The sequence below is a fragment of the Arachis ipaensis genome, chromosome B3 (assembly GCF_059453495.1).
Source record: "Arachis ipaensis isolate K30076 ecotype BB chromosome B3, ASM5945349v1, whole genome shotgun sequence".
NCBI classification, from domain to species: Eukaryota; Viridiplantae; Streptophyta; class Magnoliopsida; order Fabales; family Fabaceae; genus Arachis; species Arachis ipaensis.
The window spans coordinates 110,499,118-110,526,083 of NC_142438.1; the positions used below are offsets into that span (position 1 = coordinate 110,499,118).

Sequence of the window (26,966 nt, forward strand, 5' to 3'; positions counted from 1 at the left end):
CCATATGATAAATACAATACTTTATGTTACGGATCCGTGTTTCGGATCCCGCATACCCGGTTACCCGGGGACGACCCGCTTCCACACAAAGGCCCAAACACCGGCCCTTCAAAACCTCTAACCCAAATATCTCTTTCTTATCTTAACCAAATAAGATAAGATAAGATATTCACCATCACCTATAAATAGAGGACCCAGGTTCCTCCAGGTATTCATTCATTCCTCACACTTTCTACCTCTTAGATCCATTCTGACTTAAGCGTCGGAGTGTCTTTGCAGGTACCACCCCCATTGCTCCAGTCAAGCGACCCGGCTCCAGCACTGTCCGCGGGTTCCCGATCCACCCTTCAAACCGTACCAGAGACATCTCGTACATTGGCGCCGTCTGTGGGAAACCTGCGCCAGCTGGACCCAATGGGGGACGTCCTGGAGGAAACCCCCTCAAGCCAGGATGACTCTCAACCAATTAACCCAACCCCCGAGCACCGTGAAATAACGAACCAAGCAAGAATAGCAAGCACTATTCAAAACGCGAACGATCACGACATCACGAACCGACGACATCCTGAAAAAGCCAGCGACAAAGCAGCGCAGATCATCCAGGATCTTTGCCTCCGAGTCCAAGAACTCGAAGGCAAGATAACCGATAAAGGAAAACACAACAACGAGCACGGAAGCCATGCAATCTCCAGATCAGGATCTCGCCGCGGAAGGTCGCCAACCCGACGACACGACAGAAGAGACGGTCGCAGCTCAACACGCGATCACAGACGCGAGAAATCGCCAGAACGGCGATACAACAAGAAACATAACCGCAGCGCTTCTCAAGATCTGAGTTATCAACACTACTCAGACGAAGATCGGAGGGACCGAAACACCAAACGCACGAGGAACGACCATACAATAATGGGAGCTACACCCTTCACAGAAAGAATCCTGAGGGCAAAAATCCCCAAAGGCTTCGACAAACCTACCGATATGAAATACGATGGAACTAAGGATCCCCAAGAACACCTAACGGCTTTTGAAGCCAGAATGAACCTAGAAGGAGCGGCCGACGCGGTCCGATGCAGAGCCTTCCCGGTAACCCTCGCCGGGCCAGCGATCAAATGGTTCAACGCCCTCCCGAACGGATCCATAGCCAGCTTCCACGATATTACACGAAAGTTCATGGCCCAGTTCACTACTAGGATCACCAAAGCCAAACACCCCATCAGCTTACTAGGGGTCACGCAAAAACAAGAAGAATCCACAAGAAAATACCTCGACCGCTTCAACGACGAATGCCTAACGGTCGACGGACTCACGGATTCCGTCGCAAGCCTTTGCCTGACCAATGGGCTAATGAACGAAGATTTTCGCAAACACCTCACCACCAGACCGGTATGGACCATGCATGAGATCCAGAACGTCGCCAAAGATTACATAAACGACGAAGAAGTCAGCCAGGTCATTGCCGCCAACAAACGGCAGCACGGCAACGCCCAGCGCGGCAACTCGGCTTCTCACCAAAACCCAACACCCAAAGAGAATCAACGGGACCACCCCAGGCCGACCAGCCGACCACCGAGAATAGGCAAATTCTCAAACTACACGCCCCTGACAGCACCAATTACCGAGGTATACCACCAAATAGCAGATCGAGGCATCATTCCGAAAGCACGGCAACTCAAAGAAAGGACAGGAGGCAACAAGACCCTTTACTGCGAATACCACCGAGGTTACGGTCACAGAACACAAGATTGTTTCGACCTTAAAGACGCCATTGAACAAGCCATACGAGACGGCAAACTCCCAGAATTCGCCAAAATCATCAGAGAACCGAGACGCGCGGAGAGAGACAGGTCGTCGGAGAGGGAAGGACGTAACCCGAGAACCCAAAAGCAACCCCCGAGGGAAAGCCCAGAGGAAGATCCAACCATCATAGTGAACGTCATCACAGGCAAAGACGTATCAAGCAAGTCAAAACTAACAATGAAAAAAGACCTCAAGATAATGGCTGTAAGGAACCAAGTCCCAATCTCCGCGGCCGACAATACGATAACATTCTTACCAGAGGACTGCCAACACGGCACCTCAGCCGAGGACGCCCCTTTCGTCATCTCAGCTAGAATCGGAGCAGGACTCGTACGAAGAATACTAGTAGACACCGGGACAGACTCAAACATCCTTTTTCGGGGAGCCTTTGATAAACTCGGACTCCGCAACGACAACCTCCAAACACACCGCCACGGCGTCACGGGACTCGGAGACAACTTCCTCAAACCAGACGGCTCAATCACACTTCCCATCACCATAGGAACGAGCAGCCAAAAGAAGACAATTCTATCTGAATTCGTAGTCCTAAAAGACTCCACAGCCTATAACGTGATTCTCGGAAGGAAAACAATCAACGACTTCTCCGCAGTTATCTTTACCAAATACCTCCTTATGAAATTCAGAACCGACGACGGCTCCGTCGGCACCATCCACGGAGACCGAGAAGTCGCAGCCGAATGCGACAACACCAGCCTAGCCCTAAGGAAGAAATCACGGGATGCGGCTGGTGTATTCCTAGCCGATCTGGATGCCCGACAAGACGGCCAACCCAGGCCAGAACCAGAAGGGGATATGGAAAAATTACAAATAGGGCCAACCAAGGATGAGTACACCTTCATTAACAGGAACCTCCCATACGACCTCAAAGAGGAGCTCTCTCAACTCCTGAAACAAAATAGGGACCTGTTCGCATTCACACCGGCCGACATGCCGGGAATAAGCCCCGACCTAATGTCTCACCGTCTAGCCGTGGATCCCAAAGCCAAACCAATAGCACAAAGGAGAAGAAAAATGTCACCGGACCGAGCCACCGAGGTCAAAAAACAAGTCAAAGCCCTACTCGAGGCCAACTTTATCCGAGAACTCCCCTACACGACTTGGCTAGCCAACGTCGTACTGGTGAAAAAATCTAATGGGAAATGGCGAATGTGCGTCGACTACACGGACCTCAACAAAGCTTGCCCGAAAGACGCCTTCCCCCTACCAAACATCGACGGGTTGGTAGACGCCGCATCCGGTCACCGGTACCTCAGCTTCATGGACGCATACTCCGGATACAACCAGATTCTGATGCACCGACCAGACGAAGAGAAAACAGCGTTCATCACCCCAGACGGGACGTACTGCTACACAGTAATGCCCTTCGGCCTAAAAAATGCTGGAGCAACCTACCAAAGACTGGTTAACAAGATATTCCGAGACTTATCCGGTAACAAATTAGAAGTTTACATAGACGACATGCTCGCCAAGACCGAATCTGGCGAACAACTAACCGGCGACCTCAAAGTCATAATGAACACCCTACGAAAGCACCAAATGCGACTCAACCCGGCAAAATGTGCCTTCGGAATGGAGGCAGGGAAGTTCCTCGGCTTCATGATTACGCAACGCGGAGTTGAAGCAAACCCAGAAAAATGTCGCGCCATCCTCGAGATGACGAGCCCCAAAAACCTCAAAGACATCCAAAGGCTTACCGGCCGACTAACGGCATTGTCACGCTTTCTCGGGGCTTCAGCCCAAAAAGCGACCCCCTTCTTCAAACTAATGAAAAAAGAAGCCCCCTTCAAATGGGAGACGGAATGTGAAGAAGCATTCCAACACTTCAAGAGGGTCCTAGCGGAACCACCAATCCTCGCAAAACCCCAGACAGGGGAAACACTTTACTTATACCTCTCCATAACGGAAGAGGCACTCGCAGCAGCACTCGTCCGTGAAAACGAGAAAAAGGAACAAAAACCCATATACTTCATAAGCAAAGTCCTACAGGACGCGGAAGCCCGCTACTCACGCTTAGAAAAGCTAGCTTTCACACTCCTTACAGCCTCCCGACACCTACGACAATACTTCCAAGCTCATCCCGTAACGGTTCGAACCGACCAAGCGGTCAAACAGGTGTTGCAGAAACCCGACCTAGCCGGAAGAATGCTAGCGTGGTCCATCGAACTATCTCAATTCCAGATCAAATTCGAACCCCGAAATGCAATCAAAGCACAAGCTATGGCCGACTTCATCGCCGAGATGACCCCGGGAAAGCTTACCCCCGATTCATGGAAACTACATGTCGACGGCTCATCAAACTCCACCTACGGAGGCGCCGGAGTCATACTCGAAAATCAAGACGGAATCACGATCGAACAATCGGTACGATACGAATTCCCGGTATCAAACAACCAAGCAGAATACGAGGCCCTCTTGGCAGGCCTTTCCTTAGCCCAGGAAGTCGGAGCAAAGGTCCTAGAAGTAAATACCGATTCACAAGTAGTCAGTTCCCAAATTAACGGAGACTACCAGACACGAGACCCCCTACTCCAACAATACCTCGCCAAGGTAAACGAACTAAGAGAAGGATTCGAACACGTCACCATACGGCACGTCCCTAGGGAACGAAATGCCAGAGCAGATCTACTCTCCAAGCTAGCCAGTACCAAACCCGGACACGGCAACAAATCGTTAATCCAGGAAGTCGTTAAGACACCTTCCGTGTCAACAACAACCAGCGCTCACCTGACAATCTCAAACCAGGGATCTTGGACCTACTCGATCCTGCAATACCTCCTCAATGGAGCACTGCCACCAGATCCCAAAGAAGAAAAGCGAATAAAAAGGGAAGCCGCCAACTATACCATTGTCGCAGGACAGCTGTACAAACGCGGATTCTCGCAGCCCTTGCTCAAATGCATAGAACCCGAGAATACGGAGTACATACTCCGTGAAATCCACGAAGGCTGCTGCGGTCACCACGTCGGGGGCAAGACTTTAGCCCAAAAAGTCATCAGAGCAGGCTACTTCTGGCCCACGGTTATCTGAGATTCCATACAAATAGTTAAAAACTGCGACAAATGCCAAAGGCATGCCAATATCCACCAAGCCGCACCGCACCAGCTCAGCACCATATCGGCAGAACGGCCGTTCGGCACTTGGGGCATCGACCTCGTCGGACCCTTCCCAACGGCACCCGGCCAGCTTAGATACCTCATCGTCGCCATAGACTACTATACTAAATGGATTGAAGCCGAACCCCTATCCTCCATAACGGCAACCCAATGCCGAAAATTCCTCTGGCGACAGATCATCACCCGATTCGGGATCCCCGAGATCGTTATCTCGGACAACGGAACCCAATTTACCGACAAAAAATTCAGAGAATTTTTAGAGGGGCTACATGTATCCCACCGTTTCAGCTCGGTAGAACACCCTCAGACAAACGGACAGGTGGAATCCGCGAACAAAATAATCGTCAAAGGACTTAAAAAGCGGCTCGACGAAGCCAAAGGACTATGGGCCGACGAGCTCGGATCGGTCCTATGGTCATACCGAACCACACCCTAAACAACAACGGGAGAAACACCTTTCCGACTAACATACGGCGTTGAGGCGGTCATCCCGGTAGAAATCGAAGACCCAAGCCCCAGAAAAACGGTCGGAGGTAACGACGAGGAAGCAGAACGAGACCTTATTGACGAAACAAGAAGCATAACCCATCTCAGAGAACTAGCCCTAAAGCAAAGAATCAGCCTAAGATATAATCACGGAGTCATCCGGCGAGAATTCGCGGCCAACGACCTCGTTTTACGACGAAACGACATCGGTCCCCCGACCCCAGGAGAAGGAAAGCTCACCCCCAACTGGGAAGGACCATACAGAATCAAGGCCGTAATCGGAAAAGGAGCGTACAAACTCGAACGGCTCAGTGGCGACGAAGTCCCGAGAACATGGAACGCCGCCAACTTGCGACGATACTACGCCTAGACCAACCCACAAGGTCGCACCCTTGCCCTCATCTATGTTTTTGTACTTCTCCTACCTGTATGCAAATTCTAAGTGTTTTTATTTCATCTAAGTTTTAAACTCGGGTACTCTTTCCCGCCACCAACGAAGGGTTTTAACAAGGCCCAACCATCAATAAAACAGCTATTTATATTTTCCTAAACGTCCTAAAAAACGGAACGAAAACACGGCCACAACTGGGGAACTGATCACCCCCCAGGTCCAAAATACGCGGATATCCATGAAAAAACCCGACCAAACGACGGTCTGAGGGAGCAAAATAGCCTAAAACGGAATACATGATAGGCCCGGACGGCCCAAAAACAACAAACAGAACATACAAAAGGCCCGAACGGCCGATAAAGTACCATTAAAACAAAAATAAAGTGTTCCAAAATCAAAATACACGGCCCCCGGCCATCCGAAAATATCCAAAAGCACAGTTCAAAGAAAAAATCCAAAGAGATAAAAGTAAAAGCTACTCGAGGTCAACGATCTGGCCATCGCGAACAGTCTTGAAGGCCCCCATCACGGACATATCCACACCAGGAGCCAGCACTGAAGCTTGAGCCCTCATCGTTTCCTCGGTAGCCGCAATTGCGTCCTTCGCATTAGCTAGTAACTCCGTCTTCTCCCTCCTCAAAGCAGCAACCTCGGCCTTTAGAGCCTCCGATTTGGCGAGAAGCATGGCAGCCTGAGAACCTACATCAGAAGCCCGCTGCCGCTCCTCTGCCAGCTGAGAGAGAAGCGAAGTTTCAACCTCGGCAAGTCGAAGAATCTCTGACCCGGCCTCCTCAGAAGACTTCACAGCCTTCTCCCTCGCAGCTTCGGCAGCCTCAAGTTCCCCCTTCAACTTGGCTACCTCAGCATGAGAATGACGAAGCTTCTTGTCCAGCAAACCGACCTGAGCCATCACAGGCTCAGCCTTCCGAACAACAACGGCAGACCGGAGGAGAGCACGATACACCGACTTGGCCTGGAACGAAACATCGCAGCCATAAAAAAACGGCTCCGTTCCAGGCATCAAGTGTTGATCAATAAACCCCGGAGCATCGAAGCGTCGATCCATCACGCTGGGCACAAGACCTTCATCCTCGAAAGTCTCACTGCTCGGGTCCTCATGCCTCTTCCTCTTCCGAGAAGCCTCAGCAGCCGTCACCACGACGACTTCAGGAGAGTTCGCAGGGCCAGGGGAAACTTGAGTATCGGCCTGCGCACCCGAAGAAACCACCTCCTGAGAAACTAGCTGCGACTCTACGGCAGGATTAGAAACGGGAGTAGCCGGGGACGACGACCCCTCCTCCTGGGCCATCGCCGCCTTCAGACGCGCCAAGGATGTCAAGCCACCAGCCATCTCAACTGCAAACAATACAAAAAATTCCCAAGTTACAAAAACGGGAAACAAAACATAAAAAACCAAAGAAAAAACAGACACACACCAACATATGACCGACAAGCAATCGGATCACCCATCACATCCCGGGGATTAAGAGGACGCTCTCCAAACAACTGCCACAGAACGAGAGCAATATCCCGCTCCTCCGAGGACAGGAACTCTTTCGAAACCCGAGTAAAAACCGACGGTCCCGCCTTAAAATTCCAGTAAGTGGGGAACCGACGATCACCCTCCAACGTCAACCAAAAGGGATGATGTCCCTCCGAGGGACGAACCTTAAAATAACCACTCTTAAAACCGTGGAAGGAGTCTTCATACAAACCGAAAATCCGACGATGGGGCTGAGCTCGGAAAGACACATACCCCTTTTTATGCTTCCCCTCCTTAGTCGGAAGAGTGCACAAGAAAAGGAAAAGAAAAACGTTTACTGAGGCAGGTAACTCTAAATAATCACAAACGAGCTCAAAAGACCGTATTGCCGCCCAGCTGTTCGGATGTAGCTGGGACGGCGCCACGGAGCACCGATTCAACAACTGCTGAATAAAAGGAGAAAAGGGAAGCCGAACACCAAGTCGGGTGAACATCGCCTCATACACCCACATCCAATCCGGCACGGTCGGGGAGTCGAGATTAGTATAGCAAACCCTCTCGTCAACCCCAGAGAGGGCAAGCTCGTAGTGGCGTTCGGCATCGCCACCCCCACAAACAGCCCCTTCATCACGGAGCCGTTGGAGGTCCGCCTCCGTCATCCGCGACGGTGTCCCCTAAACATCACTGGTGACCCAAGAAAAAAGGTCAGGGACACCCCCCGCCGGGGCCACCGGAGCCCTCACACCCTCCATCCGTCGGCGAGCCATACCTAAAATATCGACGAGCACCACCGTCAGCCTAACCTCACGGCAGAAAACGACAGCGGGTAAAAAACCAAAAAATACCGCCACCGCACACCACCAATTATACGGTGGCACTCGCCCTAACCCTTTCCTAGGAAACCAATAGAACTATCTAAACCACCATACAAACACCACAAAACTACTCTAAAACAGCCTACACTTAGCAAAAACAAAAACAAAATGCTGCAGAAAATAAAGCAGAAGAAAGCAAAAAGTAACAAAAGAGATGCTAACCTGATAAATCGAAGGAAGACAACCCCAAGGAAAGACGCCGCAAAAGAAATCCAACCAAAACCACAGAAAGCGAAAATGGAGAAAGGGAAATGCTGTAACCAGAAAGAGAAGCAATAGAGAAGTAAAAGCAAAACGAGGGAACTAAAGGAGGAAAACCAAAACGGTTTTTGAAAGAAGTACAACGACGAAAATACCCTTAAGAAAGCAAAACAAACGCAAGGACAAAAAAAGAAAAAACACAACCTGCAATAAATACCCCTCGAAAAAAGGTAACGCCTCGAAGAACGCAACAGACGCGACCGATACGGAAGAGTCACGTCAGACCTAAACGGTCAGACGAATCTTCCACAAACACAGAGACCGAGACACCGACCTCATCTCAAAGAAACCAGACGGGCACCCGAGAAAAAGTCGAGCCCATGACAAACGTCTCCCAGCGACAGATCGACCCCGCTCGCTCTCCCGCTGCGGGGGCAACTGTTACGGATCCGTGTTTCGGATCCCGCATACCCGGTTACCCGGGGACAACCCGCTTCCACACAAAGGCCCAAACACCGGCCCTTCAAAACCTCTAACCCAAATATCTCTTTCTTATCTTAACCAAATAAGATAAGATAAGATATTCACCATCACCTATAAATAGAGGACCCAGGTTCCTCCAGGTATTCATTCATTCCTCACACTTTCTACCTCTTAGATCCATTCTGACTTAAGCGTCGGAGTGTCTTTGCAGGTACCACCCCCATTGCTCCAGTCAAGCGACCCGGCTCCAGCACTGTCCGCGGGTTCCCGATCCACCCTTCAAACCGTACCAGAGACATCTCGTACACTTTACATAATTAAATATCAAATCTAGTACTCTAAATAATTAATTATATAGAAAACTAGTATACTAATATTTTAAGAAACACTTGATAGGTGTGATTTTCTTGCATGCATTATATACCAATTAAATAACTAAGCCAATATGCCAAATAAATAATATTGTAAAAGACAAAATTAATAAACTTTTTTGTAATATAATTTATTTATTTTAGTTTAATTTAAAAATATTTATATACTCAAATTTTAAATAAAATATTCTAAGTAATCAAGTATTTTAGAAAATTAAAAAAAATTATCCCATTAAAAGCAATTTAAAAAGAAAAATGTATAAAAAATATTTATAAAATTTTTTCATCCCATCGTTGACAGATAGTTAAATACAAACATGTCAAAAACATAAATAAAATGTACATGTAAAATGTAAAGAAACTATTTTTTTTGTCAAATCAAATTAATGAGAGAAAAAGACATAACGCTATTTATCTACGTGAAAAATTGGTAACAAATTAAAAAAATAAAAAAATAGATTAAAAATATAGATTGAGTAAGTAAATTGAAAAAAAAATTGTAACCGCAGTGGAGGAAGACAAAGGAGGAGGATGGAGATAATTCAATTGAAAATGTTAAAGAAAGGAGAAGAAAAACATCAAAAGAAATACAAAAATGATAAATTTTTTTTAAGAAACTACAACAAAAACTCTAATAAAATAATTAGAGTGAAGCTACAGAGTACATTGTACTCAAAACAAAACGGTACAACCTAAAACTAAGATAAAACTAAATAAAATATAATTTAAATGAATATCACAAAATATAATAAAATTTATCAAAAATTACTTATCACTAATATTGATGATAATTGAACACTTCTTTCGTCATAAATTATTATTTTGTTCTTTTCGTACATGCTTCTAAAATCAACATTTATCATAGTCATAGTCTATTTTAGGAAGTTGTCTAAAGAGTTATTCAAAAGGTAAAAATGTTAGAGTTGAGTAAGAGAAGTAAAGAAAATTAAAGAAATGATAAAAAAAATAGATTATTTAAGTGGAGGATTGAGAAAGAAGTTACGTGTGAATTTTTGTTGTAACTGGTAGTGAAATACATAACTGTAAAGTTAGTTTTGGATTATGTTGGCACTTAGCAGGGTTAAAATAGGAAAGAAAATTGGACACCAAACTTGAGGTATTCGCATTATATATTGTTATAGATTATATTACCTTGTTCTCCTGTCTCGTTTTTTCCTTCTCTTTCCATTTTCTCTTCACCCGATCGTCCGTAATTAATTATTACCAAGTATTATTATCGCAAGTTCGCAACTTTTAATCTTGTCTATCACTTTGATTTATAACTATCTATTCTGTTAACTTTTATGAGTTGTTGTTGAAGTTTCGCTAATAAAAAGTAAGACATAAAGCATTTAAATTTTTTACCCAAATTATCAAATTAACTTTTAGAATGCATAAAATTTATAAATTTAAATTAAATAAGATATTAAACAAATTTATTATGTTGTTATTATGCATAAAAAAATTAAAATAAAAATTTAAAAACATTATTTACAAATTAACTATTTATAAATGTTATTAAGTTTAATTATTTATTTTTAATAGTATTTAATTTGAAGTCGAAATAAAAATTTATATTCAAAGGACTCTTTATCTTCATGTATAATTTCAATTGATAAAAAATATTTTATTTTTCTTTTTTAATTTTATATTTAATTTTTTAAATTTTCTTTAATTTCATTATTTTTCAAAATTATTAATTTATAACTTTTATTATATCCCCTTACTATATCAAACATTATTCTTTCTCTTATTATTATTATACTCTATACACATACCTGTCATTGTCTAGTCGCCATTATTATATTAGAGTATATACCCATTTTGGTCCTCAAAGAATTTTAGACTAGACACTTTAGTCCTCAACTAAAATTAATTACTCGATTGGTCCCTAACAATTAACTCCGTCAGTCACTTAAGTCCTTTACTCCGTTAATTCTAACGGAGGACAAAATAGTCCTTGACAACTCTAACAAGGGACAAAATGGTCTCTGATCTCCTCTATTCGGAAATGAAACTGTTCTCTCTCAATTTTCATCATATCTCGTATAACACTAATAGTCTAACACTGTAACTTCAAACTGCACAATGCACACTCTATAAATTTAATGTTCACAAGAAAAAAAATCCTCAACTTATTCTCAACCAATTCATACTCAGGAAACTAATGCCTATGTCTCTCAACTAGTTGTCGTCTTCGATGGATCCCATGAATATAGATAGCAAGTCTGATTTGTTAAGACTCATCGTCGTCGTTGCCATCTCCCTCCTCCTCTGTTCTAACATCTCCATGACCACATTGTCCACCACTCCGATCGTTTCCTTCAGCTTCTTCTTCGAATCAATGTTCAGTAATCGCTTCAGTTTCCATATGAGCGACAGCGGTGACATTGCTTATTGTAATAGCTTGGATGCGAGGTCGAAGCTGTCTGCCAACTTGGACTCTGGGAAAGAAGGAATGAAACACTCAGTGTCTATTTCAAATGAGAATTTGCATATGATGTCGAAGGAGAATCTTCTCATGATGTCCTAATATCCAACAATCTATATTGCTTGCCGGAGAGTGGAGAAAGGCGTGCCCTTGGAGTAGTTGTAGAACTTGGTCTTGAGGATGTCGTGGACGTTGTCGGAGTTGGAGGTGATGTTATCAAAGACGTGGAAGTGGATGCTTTTGGTGGGTGAAGTGCAGAGGAGGTGGATGTACCAGTCACAAAGATTTAGGAAGTGTGTGGTCCATGACATGTTGAGGTAGGTGCGACACATGTGACAATTACACCATGCCTTAATCTTGGAGCTAAAGAGGAGGAAGGAAAAGATGGAAAAGAAGATTGTGGAGGTGAAGAAGGAGAGTATGAATGTTAGGGTTATGCGAGATATGATAAAAATTGGGGAAGAACAGTGTCGTTTTCGAATAAAGGGGTTAGGGATCATTTTGTCCCTTGTTAGAGTTGTCAGGATTGTTCCATGTTAGAGTTTTTAGGGACCATTTTGTCTTCCGTTAGAGTTGACGGAGCCAAGGACTTAAGTGACTGATGGAATTAATTGTTAGGGACCACTCGAGTAATTAATTTTTGTTGGGGACTAAAATGTCTGGTTTAAAATTCTTTGAGGACCAAAATGGGTATATACTCATTATATTATTTTGTTCTTTCTAGTTTTTTTCTTCTCCTTCCAACTTCTCTTCACCTACCGTAATTAATTATCACTAAGTATTTATATGTTACATCTTTTATACGTTAATCAAATAACCAGTGACATATGCCAAACAAATGATATTATAGAAATTAAAATAAATTATATTTTTGTAATATAATTCATTTATTTTAGTTTAATTTAAAAATAAATATTCATGTACTCAAATTTTAAATATAATATTCTGTATAATTAATAATTTAAAAATTAAAAAAATAATATTATCCCATATGAAGTAATTTAAAAAAAATTAATTTAACAAAATATTAGACTTTTTTAATTCATTATTGATAGGACAAACATATTTAAAAAAATAAAGAATACATCTGAGATGAAAAAAATAGTTCTTCCTTGGTAAGAGAAAATAGAACACTACCTTTGTACGTGAAATATTGGAGACAAATTAAAAAGGTAAAAGAATGATGAAAATATTAATTGGGTAAGTAAATTAAAGAGAAAAAAATATAGGTAAAAGTTATACGTGAATGTAGTAACTGTAGTAAAACTAAATGAAATTTGTAACGATGGATGTGATGAAATCGATGGTGTTAAAGGTAAAAAAATAATAGTAGTAAGAAAAATATAACAAAGTGTATTAAGAGGTCAAAAAAGAAACAGTAGAATAGATGAAATTATATAAAAATATATATATATATATATATATATATATTTTTTTATGATTACAAATAAAATTCTAATAGAATAATTAGAGTGAGGCTAAATTGTTGAACATACTCAAAACAACACTATACAAAGTACAAACAAAGACTAACATAAAATTAAACAAAATATAATTTAAATGAATACCTCAGAATATAATAAGGTCTATGAAAAAACTATTTATCACTACTCGTTAAACACTCGTTAGTTTCTAATTATTATTTTTTTCATTTCATATATGGCCACAAAAAAATTAAAAAAATAAAAAAAGAGAGATTGTGGCAGTAAAGAATTGAATAGAAGTTATGTGTGAATTTTTGTAACTGTTAGTGAAATATGATAGAAAAATAAGTAACTGTAAAATATTTTTGAATTATATTAGTAGGATTAAAATAGGAAGTAGAAAATTGGACACCAAACTCCATGTTTTGGCATTATATATTGTTATAGAAGAAAAACAAGTAACTGTAAAATATTTTTGAATTATATTAGTAGGGTTAAAATAGGAAGTAGAAAATTGGACACCAAACTCCATGTTTTGGCATTATATATTATTATAGAATTATAGATATACAATTGAATATAAAATATTATATTATTATTGAATATCTTCCTTATTCTTAACACTTATTTGTAATAATTCTTAATATTTCTCTAGATCTAATATGTCAACTTCTATGTCTCTAACTAATAAAATTAGTAAGATTTTCTTAAAATTTCATTTAATTTCAAAACAAAATTGTAATTTTTATATTTTTATTTTTTTCTAATATTTTTAGGAAAATAATTTTTATGTTTTTTAAATTATAAATTTGAGATAAAAAAATAAAAATTTTAATAAATAATAAATTATTAATAAATAAAAATAAAAATATAAATTTTATAAGTTATTTATTTTTTAATGTATAGAATAATAAAATTTAAATTAATTTAAGCATGATACTAAAATTATTATGTTGTTATTATATGTAACAATTAAGATAAAAATTTATAAATTTATTTATTTTTTTAATTTTATTTAATTTGAAGCAGATATAAAAATTTAAATTTAAGGAACTCTTTTTCTTGTATAATTTTAATTGCTAATTTTTTTAATTTTATATTCAATATGTTAAATCATATTTTGTTCCATTATTTTAAAAAAAAAGTATTTTTATTTTCATTATTTTTTATTATTCTCCATACACATATTTATCATTACTTTTTTTAATTAAGTGAAATAAAGATAGGTAGAGAGTACTACATGTACTCCATAGAACAGAAAAAAAAAAGACAAAATAAAAAAGTAACTATACAAAGAACAAACAAAATTAACTAATAATTATATTTTTGACCAAATTTTAAGACGACAATTATATTAAACACTATTTATCAATAAGATTAAGATGGAAAAGTGGAAATTGGACACCAAACTCTCCTATTTCCTTTATATATTGTTATAGATATTTAATTTAAAGTACATCAAGATATTATAATAATATCTATAACAATATCATTTAGGACAATTATGGAAGGTTTATCGAATCAAAACCTAAGAAATTATTATTATTAATTAAATAAATATATAGGATTCTTACCTATATTTAAATCATTCGGTCACTTGGACCATATTATTATGAGTATTGAATAAATTTGTTATTAATATGAAAATATATTGTAAAAGATAACTCATATTAAATGACATACTAACTACATAATTTTATTAATGGGATGTATAATTTAACTGTCACGCCTTCTGGCAAGGTGTTGCTGCCTCTGTTCTTCGCTCACAACTTCCATTGGTCTCCTGTCAATTGTAATTAATCAGAACAAACATATAAACATAGTTTTACACTTTTATTTAATGACGAAAAACGAATTATATATTAGATGAAGTGAGAGAGATGCATAAAAAGATTGATGAGAAACGAAGGAAGTTTTTCTAGTAACAGCAATGTGAAGTGAGAGAGAATTAGGGAAGAAAGAGATTATTATTATAGAAGTTACGTGGATTTATAAAATAAGAGAGAACGTGAATGAAGATGATATAGTGGGAGTATTGTAACGGGAATAACTAACGTGGGGTAGGTTATTAGGAAGGATAAAAATGAAAAAAAAGTTTTAGACACCAAAACAGATTTTCTCATTATATATTGTTATAATTTTAATTGCTAATTTTTTTAATTTTATATTCAATATGTTAAATCATATTTTGTTCCATTATTTTTTAAAAAAATTTTATTTTTATTTTTATTATTTTTCACTATTCTCCATACACATATTTATTATTATTTTTTAATTAAGTAAAATAAAGATAGGTAGAGAATACTACATATACTCCATAAAACAAAAAAAAGACAACATGAATAGAAGTTATGTGTAGAATAAAAAAATAATTGGACAAAGAACAAAAAAAATTAACTAATAATTACACTTTTTGACCAAATTTTAAGACGACAATTATATTAAACACTATTTATCAATAAGATTAAGATGGAAAAGTGAAAATTGAACACCAAACTCTCATATTCCCTTTATATATACTAGCGGCTTAACAGGCACTGCCGTGCCTGTTCAACCGCTTTTTTTATGGGATTTAAAGTTAATTATTTTAATAAATTTTAAATTCGAATAACATAAAAATAATAATATAGAATAATCAATGATAATCAATGATAATATAGAAATGTTCAAATTAAAATAATCATATATTACCTATCTATAAACAATAACAATATGAAAATGATTTAATTATAATGAACACATACATCACCTATCTACAGATCTACAAATAACATAATTCATAAAATAATTATTACAATAATATTTTATTTTCTTCTATCTAACTCAAAGTCATAAAAATAAATAGAAAAATACGATTGTTTACAAAAAATGAGGCATATTTAAAAGTCATATTTTTTTCCTTTGTTTAGGGACCTTTTTTTTTAAATGGTAAGCCAAAGTACGGATCTGTATTTGAAGAATCTTTATTGTGCCTACAAAAAGTGTAAAGAAGAAAAATAATTATGTCTTTTTTTTTGTGATTATAGATCAAACTATAAGTAAAAACGTTAAGATAAATCTAAAGTAATTTCTGAATTTGTACTGAGAAAAAATCTTTAGCAATTCCTCATACATCTCCTTATCAATAAATTCTTGAGCCTTGAAGAACTACAAAATTTAGAAATCAATAAAATATACCATATGCCAATACAAATTTCATTATATTTGAATGAAAAGTTAACAATAAAAAAAATAAAACCTGCAAAATTGAAATTTCCTGTTTGAGGTTGGATTTCCTACACATGCACAACAAAAGAAGCCATTAAACCCTCTGTAGAGCATTTAAATCTATAATTATCCGATATTACCTCTATTTTGTGCGGTTTCTTAATCTAATGATAGGTACTTGCAATGTTGTTCTTTACTAACATCAGTTGGTTCCGCTCCTATGAGTTTGTTGCTGGAAAAAGAAAATTGTTTAATTTATTATCATTAGTTTAAAATTATTTTTTGTAACTTTATTCAACATGGAAAACATAATCTCCGTTACAATCTCAAAGTAACCTTTTAATATTTTAGGCATATACTTTTTCCCTTCATTTTTTAATAGTAAAAGAAGAACATAGAAGGGGATAGATAATAGGCATATCAATAACATTCTGATTACGATGATCGCATTATCTTGTATGTTGTTGGAGCAGTATTTTCTTTTTTTATCATCTTCTAGAATTGGGTCTTGTCTGTTTTAACCGTTCCTCCCCAACCAATAGAATAAATTTGAAGGGAATGAACCTATTAGATAACATATGATTATAATTACTAACATAGAAATAGAAGTATGTATATTGAATGTAATTTTGACAGTAATTAATTTAAAAAATTACTTTATTGTCTATTGGTTTGATTGATACAATTGCTTGCTCATCTTTCCATGCACTCCAGAGATTTTGGAATCATTCTTCCTGTAATTGATATTTGTTAATATATTTCTAGTATATCTAGTATGTCTTAGTTAATGATAATTAGTACGTACCTGTTGCGTAAAATAACTGTTCAAGTTCGTTGTCTTTATCTCCTGGCATATATTGATGAGCTCCTTTGAAATCAAATTGTCTATTAAAAAAATATAAGTCGTTAATCGTCAATAAATTGAAGTTTGTAAACAAAAATATCTATATCAATGAAAAAGATTTAAAGATTAAAATTATATGTAGACTGCATTGTACCAAGAAGTAACTACACACACACTTACTAAGAACATAAATTACCTGTGGTGAAGGTAACAATATTTCTTTGAAAACTACATTTCTGGTAAATTCTCCACTTGTTCCATCTATTTTTCCTTCTTTGACTAAAATTTTTATAGTTGACTGAGAAATACTTCGAGACAGAGCAACATATAATTGGCCATGGCTAAATACATGTTTAGGGAGATAGATCCCTACTTTAAGAATGGTCTGTCCTTGTGATTTGTTTATTGTTATTGCAAAACTCAACCTTACAGGAAATTACTTCTGGATAAGTATAAAAGGCAGTCCTGAATTTTCTGTTGTTTTGTGTTTTATCCGAGGCAAGAAAGCTCTTCTTCCACAGTGATGACCGGTTAAAATTTCTACATCCAACATGTTTTGAAAAGTTCCACGATATAATAACTTTGTACCATTGCATAAGCCAGCCTTAGGGTCTATGTTTCTCAATAACATCAAAGGTGCACCTCTTTTTACCTTCAACACATGAGGTGGAAACCCGCCTATAGAAACTGAGTTAAGGTATTCTTGTTGATATAAATTATTAGCATCTCCTTCTACCTCATCAAATGAGAGTAAATTTCGTTCTTCTCCTGGAAACTAGTTGATAATTATATCATTAAGCTGTTGCACATCATGATTTTTTGGCGTCAATATTGCCCTTTCTACCATGTAAGAAGCATCCTCCCCATGAGATTGTACGTTTGGAAATATTTCTTCTATTAACTTGTGTAACGATGTTTCACCCTCCCAAGGAATTGCCATATTTGCTTGTATCCGTACAAAGTCTTCATGTATGGTGGGCTCAATTCCATCACCAATGCGCATAAGATACTCAGCAAAAACATGATCATTAGAAGATCACATATTTTGTCGCAAATATAGAATTTTAGTGGAAGCCCATAAATGAGACTTAACTATAGAAGCTGAAATCATTTGTGACTTACTATCTTTCGGTACGACAGGCAGTACTTGGCGGAAATCTCCTCCCATCACCATCACTTTTCCTCCAAATGGCATATCGTTTGCTAATATATCTCTCAGAGTGCGGTCTAATGATTGCACTGATTCTTTATTTGTCATAGGTGCTTCATCCCAGATGATTGCCGTTGTTTGTCTAATCAGCTTTGCAAGATTTGATTGTTTGCTTATGTTGCAAATGGATGATGGTTCTACATTAATTGGGATCTTAAACCTAGAATGAGCTGTTCGACCCCCAGGCAATAATGTTGCGGCTATTCCTGATGATGCAGTTATCAAGATAATATGACCCTTATTTCTCAATTCTGCAATTATAGCTCTGTAAAGAAATATTTTGCCTGATCCTCCTGGCCCATCAACAAAGAACACTCCACTTTCTCTTCGATCAATTGTATTCATAATGCACTTGAAAGCTTTAGATTGGTCATTGTTCAATCTTGCTACAGAACACAGGTCTTCCCGAGGTACTTTGACAGACAGTTCTTCTTGGATAACTCTGGGTATCAAGTTGTCATTGTCATTTTTATGAGTTAGAGCTGGCAAATCGTATTGTGTAATCTGTTTTCTGTGCTGAAGGATTATATCATTTATATCCCTAAGTAGCCGATTTGTGAACACTAATGTTGTGGTGCTGGTTGACGGATAATCATCCACCATATATAAAAAAAATTCATCCCATAAGCTTCTTACATCTGTAGGCTCCCGAAATATTAAGATGGTTGCAAACAACCTTTGTAAAGCACATGGCAATCGTAAAACAGAAGCCTCAACCAAACACGCATGGATGCTACTGTCACTCTCTAACAATCCTCGGTGTTGAGCAGATTGCTTGAAGGACGAATATTGGACCCCATTCACTGTTAGCAAGTCATCCCAACTAATTGGTCCTCTGACATTAGATAACAGAATACGTAAATAGAATTTTTCTCCTTCTGAAGGTGATACAGTATAAATTCGACCGATGGATCTCCTCTGTGTCTTGCGCCGACGTCATTCCTTTTCCTTGTTGTGCCAAGTGTAATACTCTGGAATTTTCCTGTAAAGAAGATGCCTAAATTGTTGGTCCTCCTCACGATTTAGGACAAAGAACTCAGTGAGCATTGTTCTAGAGAAATAATCATCATTAAGTATTTCAGGAATGGTTTGGTGATCATAGAAGCTCACTTGATGTTGATTTGGCAAATGAATTTGTAACCTTTCCACTGATGGATACATTCGGTAAAAGTTAAATTTAAATATTCTCTAACATGCCTCTGGAGCAGCAATCCATCTTGCATCAACAAACTGTTGGACCTCGTCAACATTAGAACCGTTGTGAACTTCCATTGCAACCCGGTCTGGACCCTTGTAGCAATATTTGTAGAGATACTTTATACTCTTGATGCTACTACATATCTCAACATTAATATGGCAACCATACTTTAGTAGTAGCCAAGGGTTGTACAAAACTACCCATCTATTGTCAACTGTGATATTTTGGTTAATCGGTACTGGAGTGTCGAATCGTCGCCTATATTGCGGATATGAGTCGTCACTTCTTCATGTTTCTGCTGTGAACTCTTTTGGGTAGTTGCGTTTACATTGGCCATTTTCATGCAGGGTGAAGATTGATCAAGTGTACCGCAAGGACCATGAATCATATGTTTTAGCACTGCATCATGTAGATGTGGTTCTACTTCTTTAGATGGTATCTCTGCACGTACCAAACTATCATAATTGTAACATCCCAATTTTTTGAATCAAATCATTATTTAATAACTAATTAATTAATTAAAATGGTAATGATTTAAGATTTGAATTTAAAATTTAAATATATGAAAGCACTAGTGGTAGTAAATCTCTAACCGACAATAAATAACTTTTTAAAATATAGTCATAATTAATTTTACATTTATTAGATTTGAATGATATTTAGTTATATGAAAAGATAAGAATACTATCTCTATTCCTTAAGTTCAGTATAAAATCAAATTCAAATTAAATTAGGTAGATAAATCGGTTACAAGTTCATAGTAGAAAATCGTGCTCTTATCAGCCAGCCTGATATACTAACAGTATTTCGGGAATATCTTAAGTTGTGGTTATCTGATTGACTTTTTTTAAGATTTGTTTTAAAGATAATTCAATTCTCTATAAATTTGTCTCTAATAGATATTTCCAAATTCCAAACGTAAAAAAATTTATAGGGCTCACAAAGTAACAATCCAGATTGAAGATTTCATCTAAATGCCTCCTAACATAATCTGCACATACCTGAGAGCTATTTGATCCTTCCCTTCTCATTCTATTCCCTTTTTCTATACAAAATATTCTAGTATACACAAAGTCTAGCCATGAAACAAGTCTCTCTTCACTAACAAACTGCATCTATTTGCATCGGAATACCTAGCGGAACTTCACTCGAGGTAGGGGATTTTATGCTAATTTTTATATGTCATATCTTAAATATTTTTTAATATGGATGTTAGCATTGCATATGTCATGATATAATGTCTCTTTCCATCATACGCATTATGCATTATAATAGCAATCTTATGTGCATTAAAAAACTGAGGGAATGATCCTTCGGTAAGGGAATGTAACCCTCAAAGACAAGATAATCGAGATGATCCTTTGGTAAGGGAAGGTGATCGGGAAAATTTTGGGAACCTTTGGTAAGGGAAGGAGACTCCCATCAATTTTATATAATAAGATATCTTTGTTGATATAACTCTTTTCTTGTGTATGTCTAAATAACCTTGATTGTAAATTGAACTGAGGGAATGATCCTTCGGTAAGGGAAGGTGATCGCCAAAACGTTTGGGATAAGAGCCTTCGGTAAGGGAAGGGGACTCCCACCTTTTATACCGGTTTGAGCTCAATACCTTCCATAAAAGATACGTGAAAAAGTAATGAAAAGTGCAATGAAAAGTGTGATCATGATTGTTCTTCTTTTATCTTTTTTTTTATTTATGATTATGTTTATTATTGCATTTAAAGATCATTCTTTTTTCCAAAGTTCCTTTTTGTATGATGTATGATATTGTTTAAGATCTTTATTTTATTCAGATTTATTCTGTTTGACTTATCTATGGCAATGTTACTATTCTTCTCTTATTTATTATTTATTTTGTCTTGCTTTATGGCCTATGAGAACATCATACCAAGGTTTATGAGTTACCTTTATATGTTTTAACGCTATAGGCATTTTGTATGCATTACACATGTCATAACATAAGTAAATGAGAAGCTTCTAAAAGTCACACCACTCCGACTAATCAAGACTTTTGAAAATAATAATTGAACAACATTGCATCATCACTATTTTTATTTTAAAACTCGGAGTGGCTGGAGATGGATACGATGACACCATATAGATAAACTACTGAGAAACTTTTGTTTCTCACCCCTCTCTCCGTACCATCTTCAGGAACGATGCAGTACGAAGCAATACAGTTGAGGTGAAAAGATAGGTCACTAGTGGGAGCAAGCTATCGAGGACGTAGATACAAAACATTAAACATTTACCTTAAGAAGGAAGAACATGCGATTGTTTTAGCCATAGTTAAACAAATTAAGAGAATTAGGATTTCCTATGTGTCTTGTTTTATCCTTATTGACTGATTGCAATTGTAACTATTATGTTTCCTTTTTTATTTGGTATGAGTGAAGCTTGTCATTGTTGTGTCTTCATAGTTTAGTACACCAGTTTTTCATGTTAGTATTTTCAAATCCACTTATATTTTTCAACTAGTAACTATTCTAATAAAAATTAATTATTCAATATTTTTATCTATAAATTATTTTATATAAATATTTCATATTTGTTTTAAAATAAAAATTTCGCAAGGTTTTTGAATATCAGCTACTAAATATAATCCAAATAAAGCTTAACTCAGTTTAAAAGTATTAGGGTGTTACAATAATGCTCCGGGTCAATTAACTTGTCATTGTTTTCTAAGATTAGCAACATATGTACATGTGGCAACCCTCTTTTTTGAAACTCAGTGACATAAATATAGCTCTTCACCTTTCATAAGACACCCTTAGTAATTACATCCTCTTTCAGCTGTTCAAATTTGGCTCAAAAAATTCTTGTTGTTAGATCTGGACGATCTTGTGGAGTTTGAACTGGGTTAAGTTCTGAAGTTATTTCAGTCTAAGATGGATTGCATGTCATTGTGAGAAAAATATATGGCCTACCCTCTTTAAGAACAATCGCCATTCCATCTTCATATCGTTGGGTCATGTCGCGACGGCTACCAATGAACGACGATGGTAATATTGTTCTTTTTCTTACAACATTTTCTGAAGACAAATATATAGAGAAATATTATTAGTTTTAATAATTATTTTGGGTAATTCTTAATGATTTACGAAGTAGCAATTAGATACAACAATATTTACCTACATTGGTTTCTCCTGTATGCAAAGCATCTTGTAAGCCTTGGTATAATTCAGCCCGTAATTTCTTCTGTCTAGTTCGAACCCGTCTTAACTTTCCGGTTTCAATTTTCAGATAGTTATCAACAACATATTGCTGTAGTAGTCGCCCTGCTTGCAATACGGTGAAATGATCATCGGGGCAGATCTACAAATTTTTAAGAATTTGCAAAAAAGATTAGATACATTGAACAATTCTTTGGCAGAATTTTATTGAAGTCTATACTGCATAGGAAATGGGGATTTGTACCTAGAGCATATAGCTATTATATGTTCGGCATGATACTTTGCCGCCACTTTGACTTCGGGTATTGATATCCTATCCATGAGTTCCAAATGGAAAAAGAAGAGGATATTGTAGTGGATCGTAATAGCCAACGAATTCCTGAATCCTTCGTAGGCTACCAGCATGAGTTTGCACCTTAATATCTCGCCCACGAATCATTGTTTCAACGTCATCACCAACAATTATAGCTGCTACCTGCGACGCAGTTGGAAGACTATATTGTGGCTGATTAGCAGGTCACTCTCTAATGACCAAACTACACTCATGTACATCTGACCATTGTGCAAGCTGGCGAAACACATGGAGAAAAGGATTATACCGGTGTAGCAATTATTGTAACTTGAAAACCAATGTTTTATGTAGTTGTGTGTTCTCCAGCATCCTATTCTGCAACTCGTGCTCAGTATCATATATGTACAGTTGCAAAAACCGTGGCCGCGTGCCTTGATCCGGATAAAATCCCCCTATACTGTGATATATTGAGCCTTGAGCACGAAATGTATATACCACGACCTGTTATAGCCAGTTGTTCGTCTATGTGCACACCACACGAAGTGAAGAAAAATACATGATTGTATCCACGAATATGTTTTCTAAAATGGTTTCCTTCTGTAGAGGGGTCCAGGAAGATTTCAAGCAATTCCTGAGGAGCATTTACTCGGGGAAGAGAAACTTTTCTCCTATTACAGCACATCTCGAACGTCTCATGGTGAAATAGACGTGCGCTACAGTAATGACATGTCCTTGGGATTGGTAGCGGAGTTCGAATTATTGTTGCATCCTCTTGAAAATTTCGAGCACAATTATGAGATGCTCGAACATTTTGTCTAATTTCTGTACTCGTATTAAATTAACATATATTTGGTTACATTCATAATGAAAATCAGAAAATGATGAATTTTGTAACAACTAAAAAAATAGTTCTTTGTTGATTATAAATACAAAGAATTACTTCCATTATAGTGGTCATCATAAAAAAGAGATAAGTAACTATCAAATATTTAGGTGATGTTTCAATCATTTTTTTTTAACTTTGTTACACTGTATATATTGTGATGTTGTTTGACTTTATTTTTTTTAAATTTTGTTATTCATATGTATTTAACATCTTTAATTATAAAATATTTTATTTTATTCTTTATAAGATGTTTTTTATTCATTAAGCAAATATTTATATTCTTTTAATTATAAAGAAATATTATTTATTGTGTAGCAAAATAGTTTTATTCTTTTTTTAATAAAATCATTTTGTTTAAAACATTTTATTCGAAACTGTTATAACCAAGTTAAAATCACATACGATCTATAACAACATTATATTATTTTAAATGTTTATTATTTCCTTGTTCCATTATATATGTTTTTGTTCATATGGTAACACTATGTTTGTCATGGATTATTTTTTTAGATTAAATAGTCAATACAATATAGTTTGAGTTTGAAATAAATAATATTTTTTTAAAATGCTATCTTTATATATCATAATTTTTTTTTGTATAAAGTTCTCTGTTGCATCAGTTGTCTTATAACATTTTTTAGTTAATTATCTTATATAGGGTATGACGATTTTTGCCTTTGGCCAAATTTTTTAGTTTGTATGTTTTGTTTCATATTTTTTAAATGTTTAGATATTACTAGTCGAAATAATACAATACATGACGATATTGGTTCATATTTTATTTGTTCTATTACTTCTAATAATTTTTATTTTGTATGCTTTCTCCTAAAGTTATCATTTTAATTTTTACTATTTATTTTATTTCTTAAAATATATTTTATTTAATTATTTTATGTTGTCATATTTGTGTGAATTATAATAAAATGATTCAACAAAATATAAAATTTTTTAAATTAACTATTTTTCGTTTTCGCTAAAGTTTACATATTTTTCATTTTGTTTGGCAAATAAATATTTTAAGTTTTATATTGATTTTTATAAAAATTTTTGTGTATAGATTTTAATTTTTTTTGTTAGGCACGGGTACTCTTTTTTTATAATTGGTTCTTGTAATGATCTTAAATAAATAAATTTTTTAACATTTTATTTAATTATTTTATTTTATCATGTTTGTGTGAATTATAACAAAATGATTCAACAAAATATAAAATTTTTTAAATTACCTATTTTTTATTTTCGCTAAAGTTTACATATTTTTCATTTTAATTGGCAAATAAATATTTTAAGTATTTTATTGGTTTTTATAAATTTTTTTGTGTATAGATTTTAATTTTTTTTGTTAGGCACTGGCACTCTTTTTTTATAATTGGTTCTTGTAATGATCTTAAATAAATAATTTTTTTAAAACCAATTATGCTCACACTTAATGTTTATTATGAATACATTAATATGCTAACATATAAGGATAAAATAATAATTTTTTTATAAATTTATTTACCTATTAAAATTATGTCACAATACTAAATATATAAAGAAAAAAAAGTACAATACTAACCACACCAGTTATATTTTCTTCACGTCTATTATTTTGATCAGATCTATTTCTATGAATTTATGATAGTATGTAAAAAGAACACATTAACAAAATTATAAAATTGTTCATTAAATTAAGTTTATACAGTATCAGTGGTAATTGAGAGGTTACTTTATAAGAAGCAAATCATACAAAATTAAATTGATTGAAAGTAATAGAATACATAGAATACCCATTAATATCATAATAATTATCCAAACTCTGAATAACTAATAAGAATAGATAGTGACCGTAAAATAAAAATACATGATAGGGAGTTTGAGTTCCTGTAAAAAGTCATCATTTGAAAAATAATTCAAGTGTAACCTTATAATAAATTACTATTAAGTAGATAAATATAAATATACAGGAGTTCTATCCATATTTATTACCAATAACGAAATTAGAAAAGCGGCTGAACAGGCATAATAGTACTAAGAGTACAGTAACATAGAGATATTGTAGAAATAATTAAAATTAAATAGCAAATTAAATTGTAGAAAAAAGTTAAAAAAATATACCAGAATTATCTATTAAGTTTTTTTGTTACAGAGTCAAAAAATTTAATAACAAATATATTATTAAACATTGACTATATATATATATTTATCTTATAATAATACAGTTATAAAAATTTTATATTTGAATGATATTATATTAAAAATTATTAAACTATTTAATAATAACTGAGATTATAATGATGTATATTTAAGACAATATAATAATATCTATAATAATATTATTTAGGCCAATAATAAAAGATTTATTGAATCAAAATTTAAGAAAAAATAAATTATTATTAATTAAATAAATATAAATATAAATATAGAGAATTCCTACCCATATTTGGACCGTTTGGTATATTACTTGAACTAGCTCTGGTGTTATTGTAAGTATCTGTATATGTAAAAAATTTATTATTGAGATAAAAATAATGTAAATTGATAATTTAAGGGTATACTCAAGAAATAAATTATACATAATTGGTACGTACTAAGAGTTAAGTACCATAGATATATCGTAAAAATAATCATATTAAATGATAAACTAACAACATAAATTTATTAATGGGAAGTATAACTTAGAGTACCTGATACAGAGTATTGTTAAGGGGTATATCTGTGATATCTTGTAATGGTGTTGCCATGTTAGTTAGTCCACTTGATGTATCGATTTGTTTTCCTCGTCTAATACTCTCTCGGTAACTGGCACGCCTTCTAGCCTTCTAGCAAGGTGTTGCTGCCTCTGTTCTTCACTTATATTTTGTCTTCGTTGTCTGGCATAGTCTTGCCAAGTTCGTCGACCACTTCCACGTGAATCTTCCATTGGTATGTTGTCAACTATAATTAATTAAAGAAACATATAAAAATAATTTTACACTTTTATTTAATGAAGAAAAATAAATTACAGTAGGTTTTACATTATATTTAGGTGAAGTGAGAAGAACGCAAGAGAAGAAGATGGAGGAGAAATGAAGGAAATCTTTTATATTATGGAGTAACCA

The 26,966-nt window shown here is 35.8% G+C and overlaps 1 protein-coding gene and 1 pseudogene across 1 annotated transcript; one reads left to right on the plus strand and one right to left on the minus strand.

Annotated features, from left to right (window-relative positions):
* Positions 1-414: 414 nt before the first annotated feature.
* On the plus strand, positions 415-4,845 carry LOC148572024 (uncharacterized). Its single transcript, XM_088507355.1, has 5 exons — positions 415-713; positions 2,442-2,937; positions 3,103-3,726; positions 3,997-4,296; positions 4,498-4,845. Exons 1-5 carry the CDS (start codon positions 415-417, stop codon positions 4,843-4,845), a joined length of 2,067 nt encoding a protein of 688 aa, XP_088363481.1.
* A 9,947-nt stretch (positions 4,846-14,792) lies between these two features.
* On the minus strand, positions 14,793-26,609 carry LOC148572025 (uncharacterized; annotated as a pseudogene).
* Positions 26,610-26,966: the final 357 nt, after the last annotated feature.

Bases quoted from the DNA above. Each gene is read 5' to 3' on its own strand.
- LOC148572024 (XM_088507355.1), top strand. From the start codon at position 415: ATGGGGGACGTCCTGGAGGAAACCCCCTCAAGCCAGGATGACTCTCAA. The intron at 714-2,441 runs GTCGCCAACCCG...TATGAAATTCAG, and splicing joins TCAGGATCTCGCCGCGGAAG to AACCGACGACGGCTCCGTCG. The intron at 4,297-4,497 runs GTAGTCAGTTCC...TCGTTAATCCAG, and splicing joins AAGTAAATACCGATTCACAA to GAAGTCGTTAAGACACCTTC.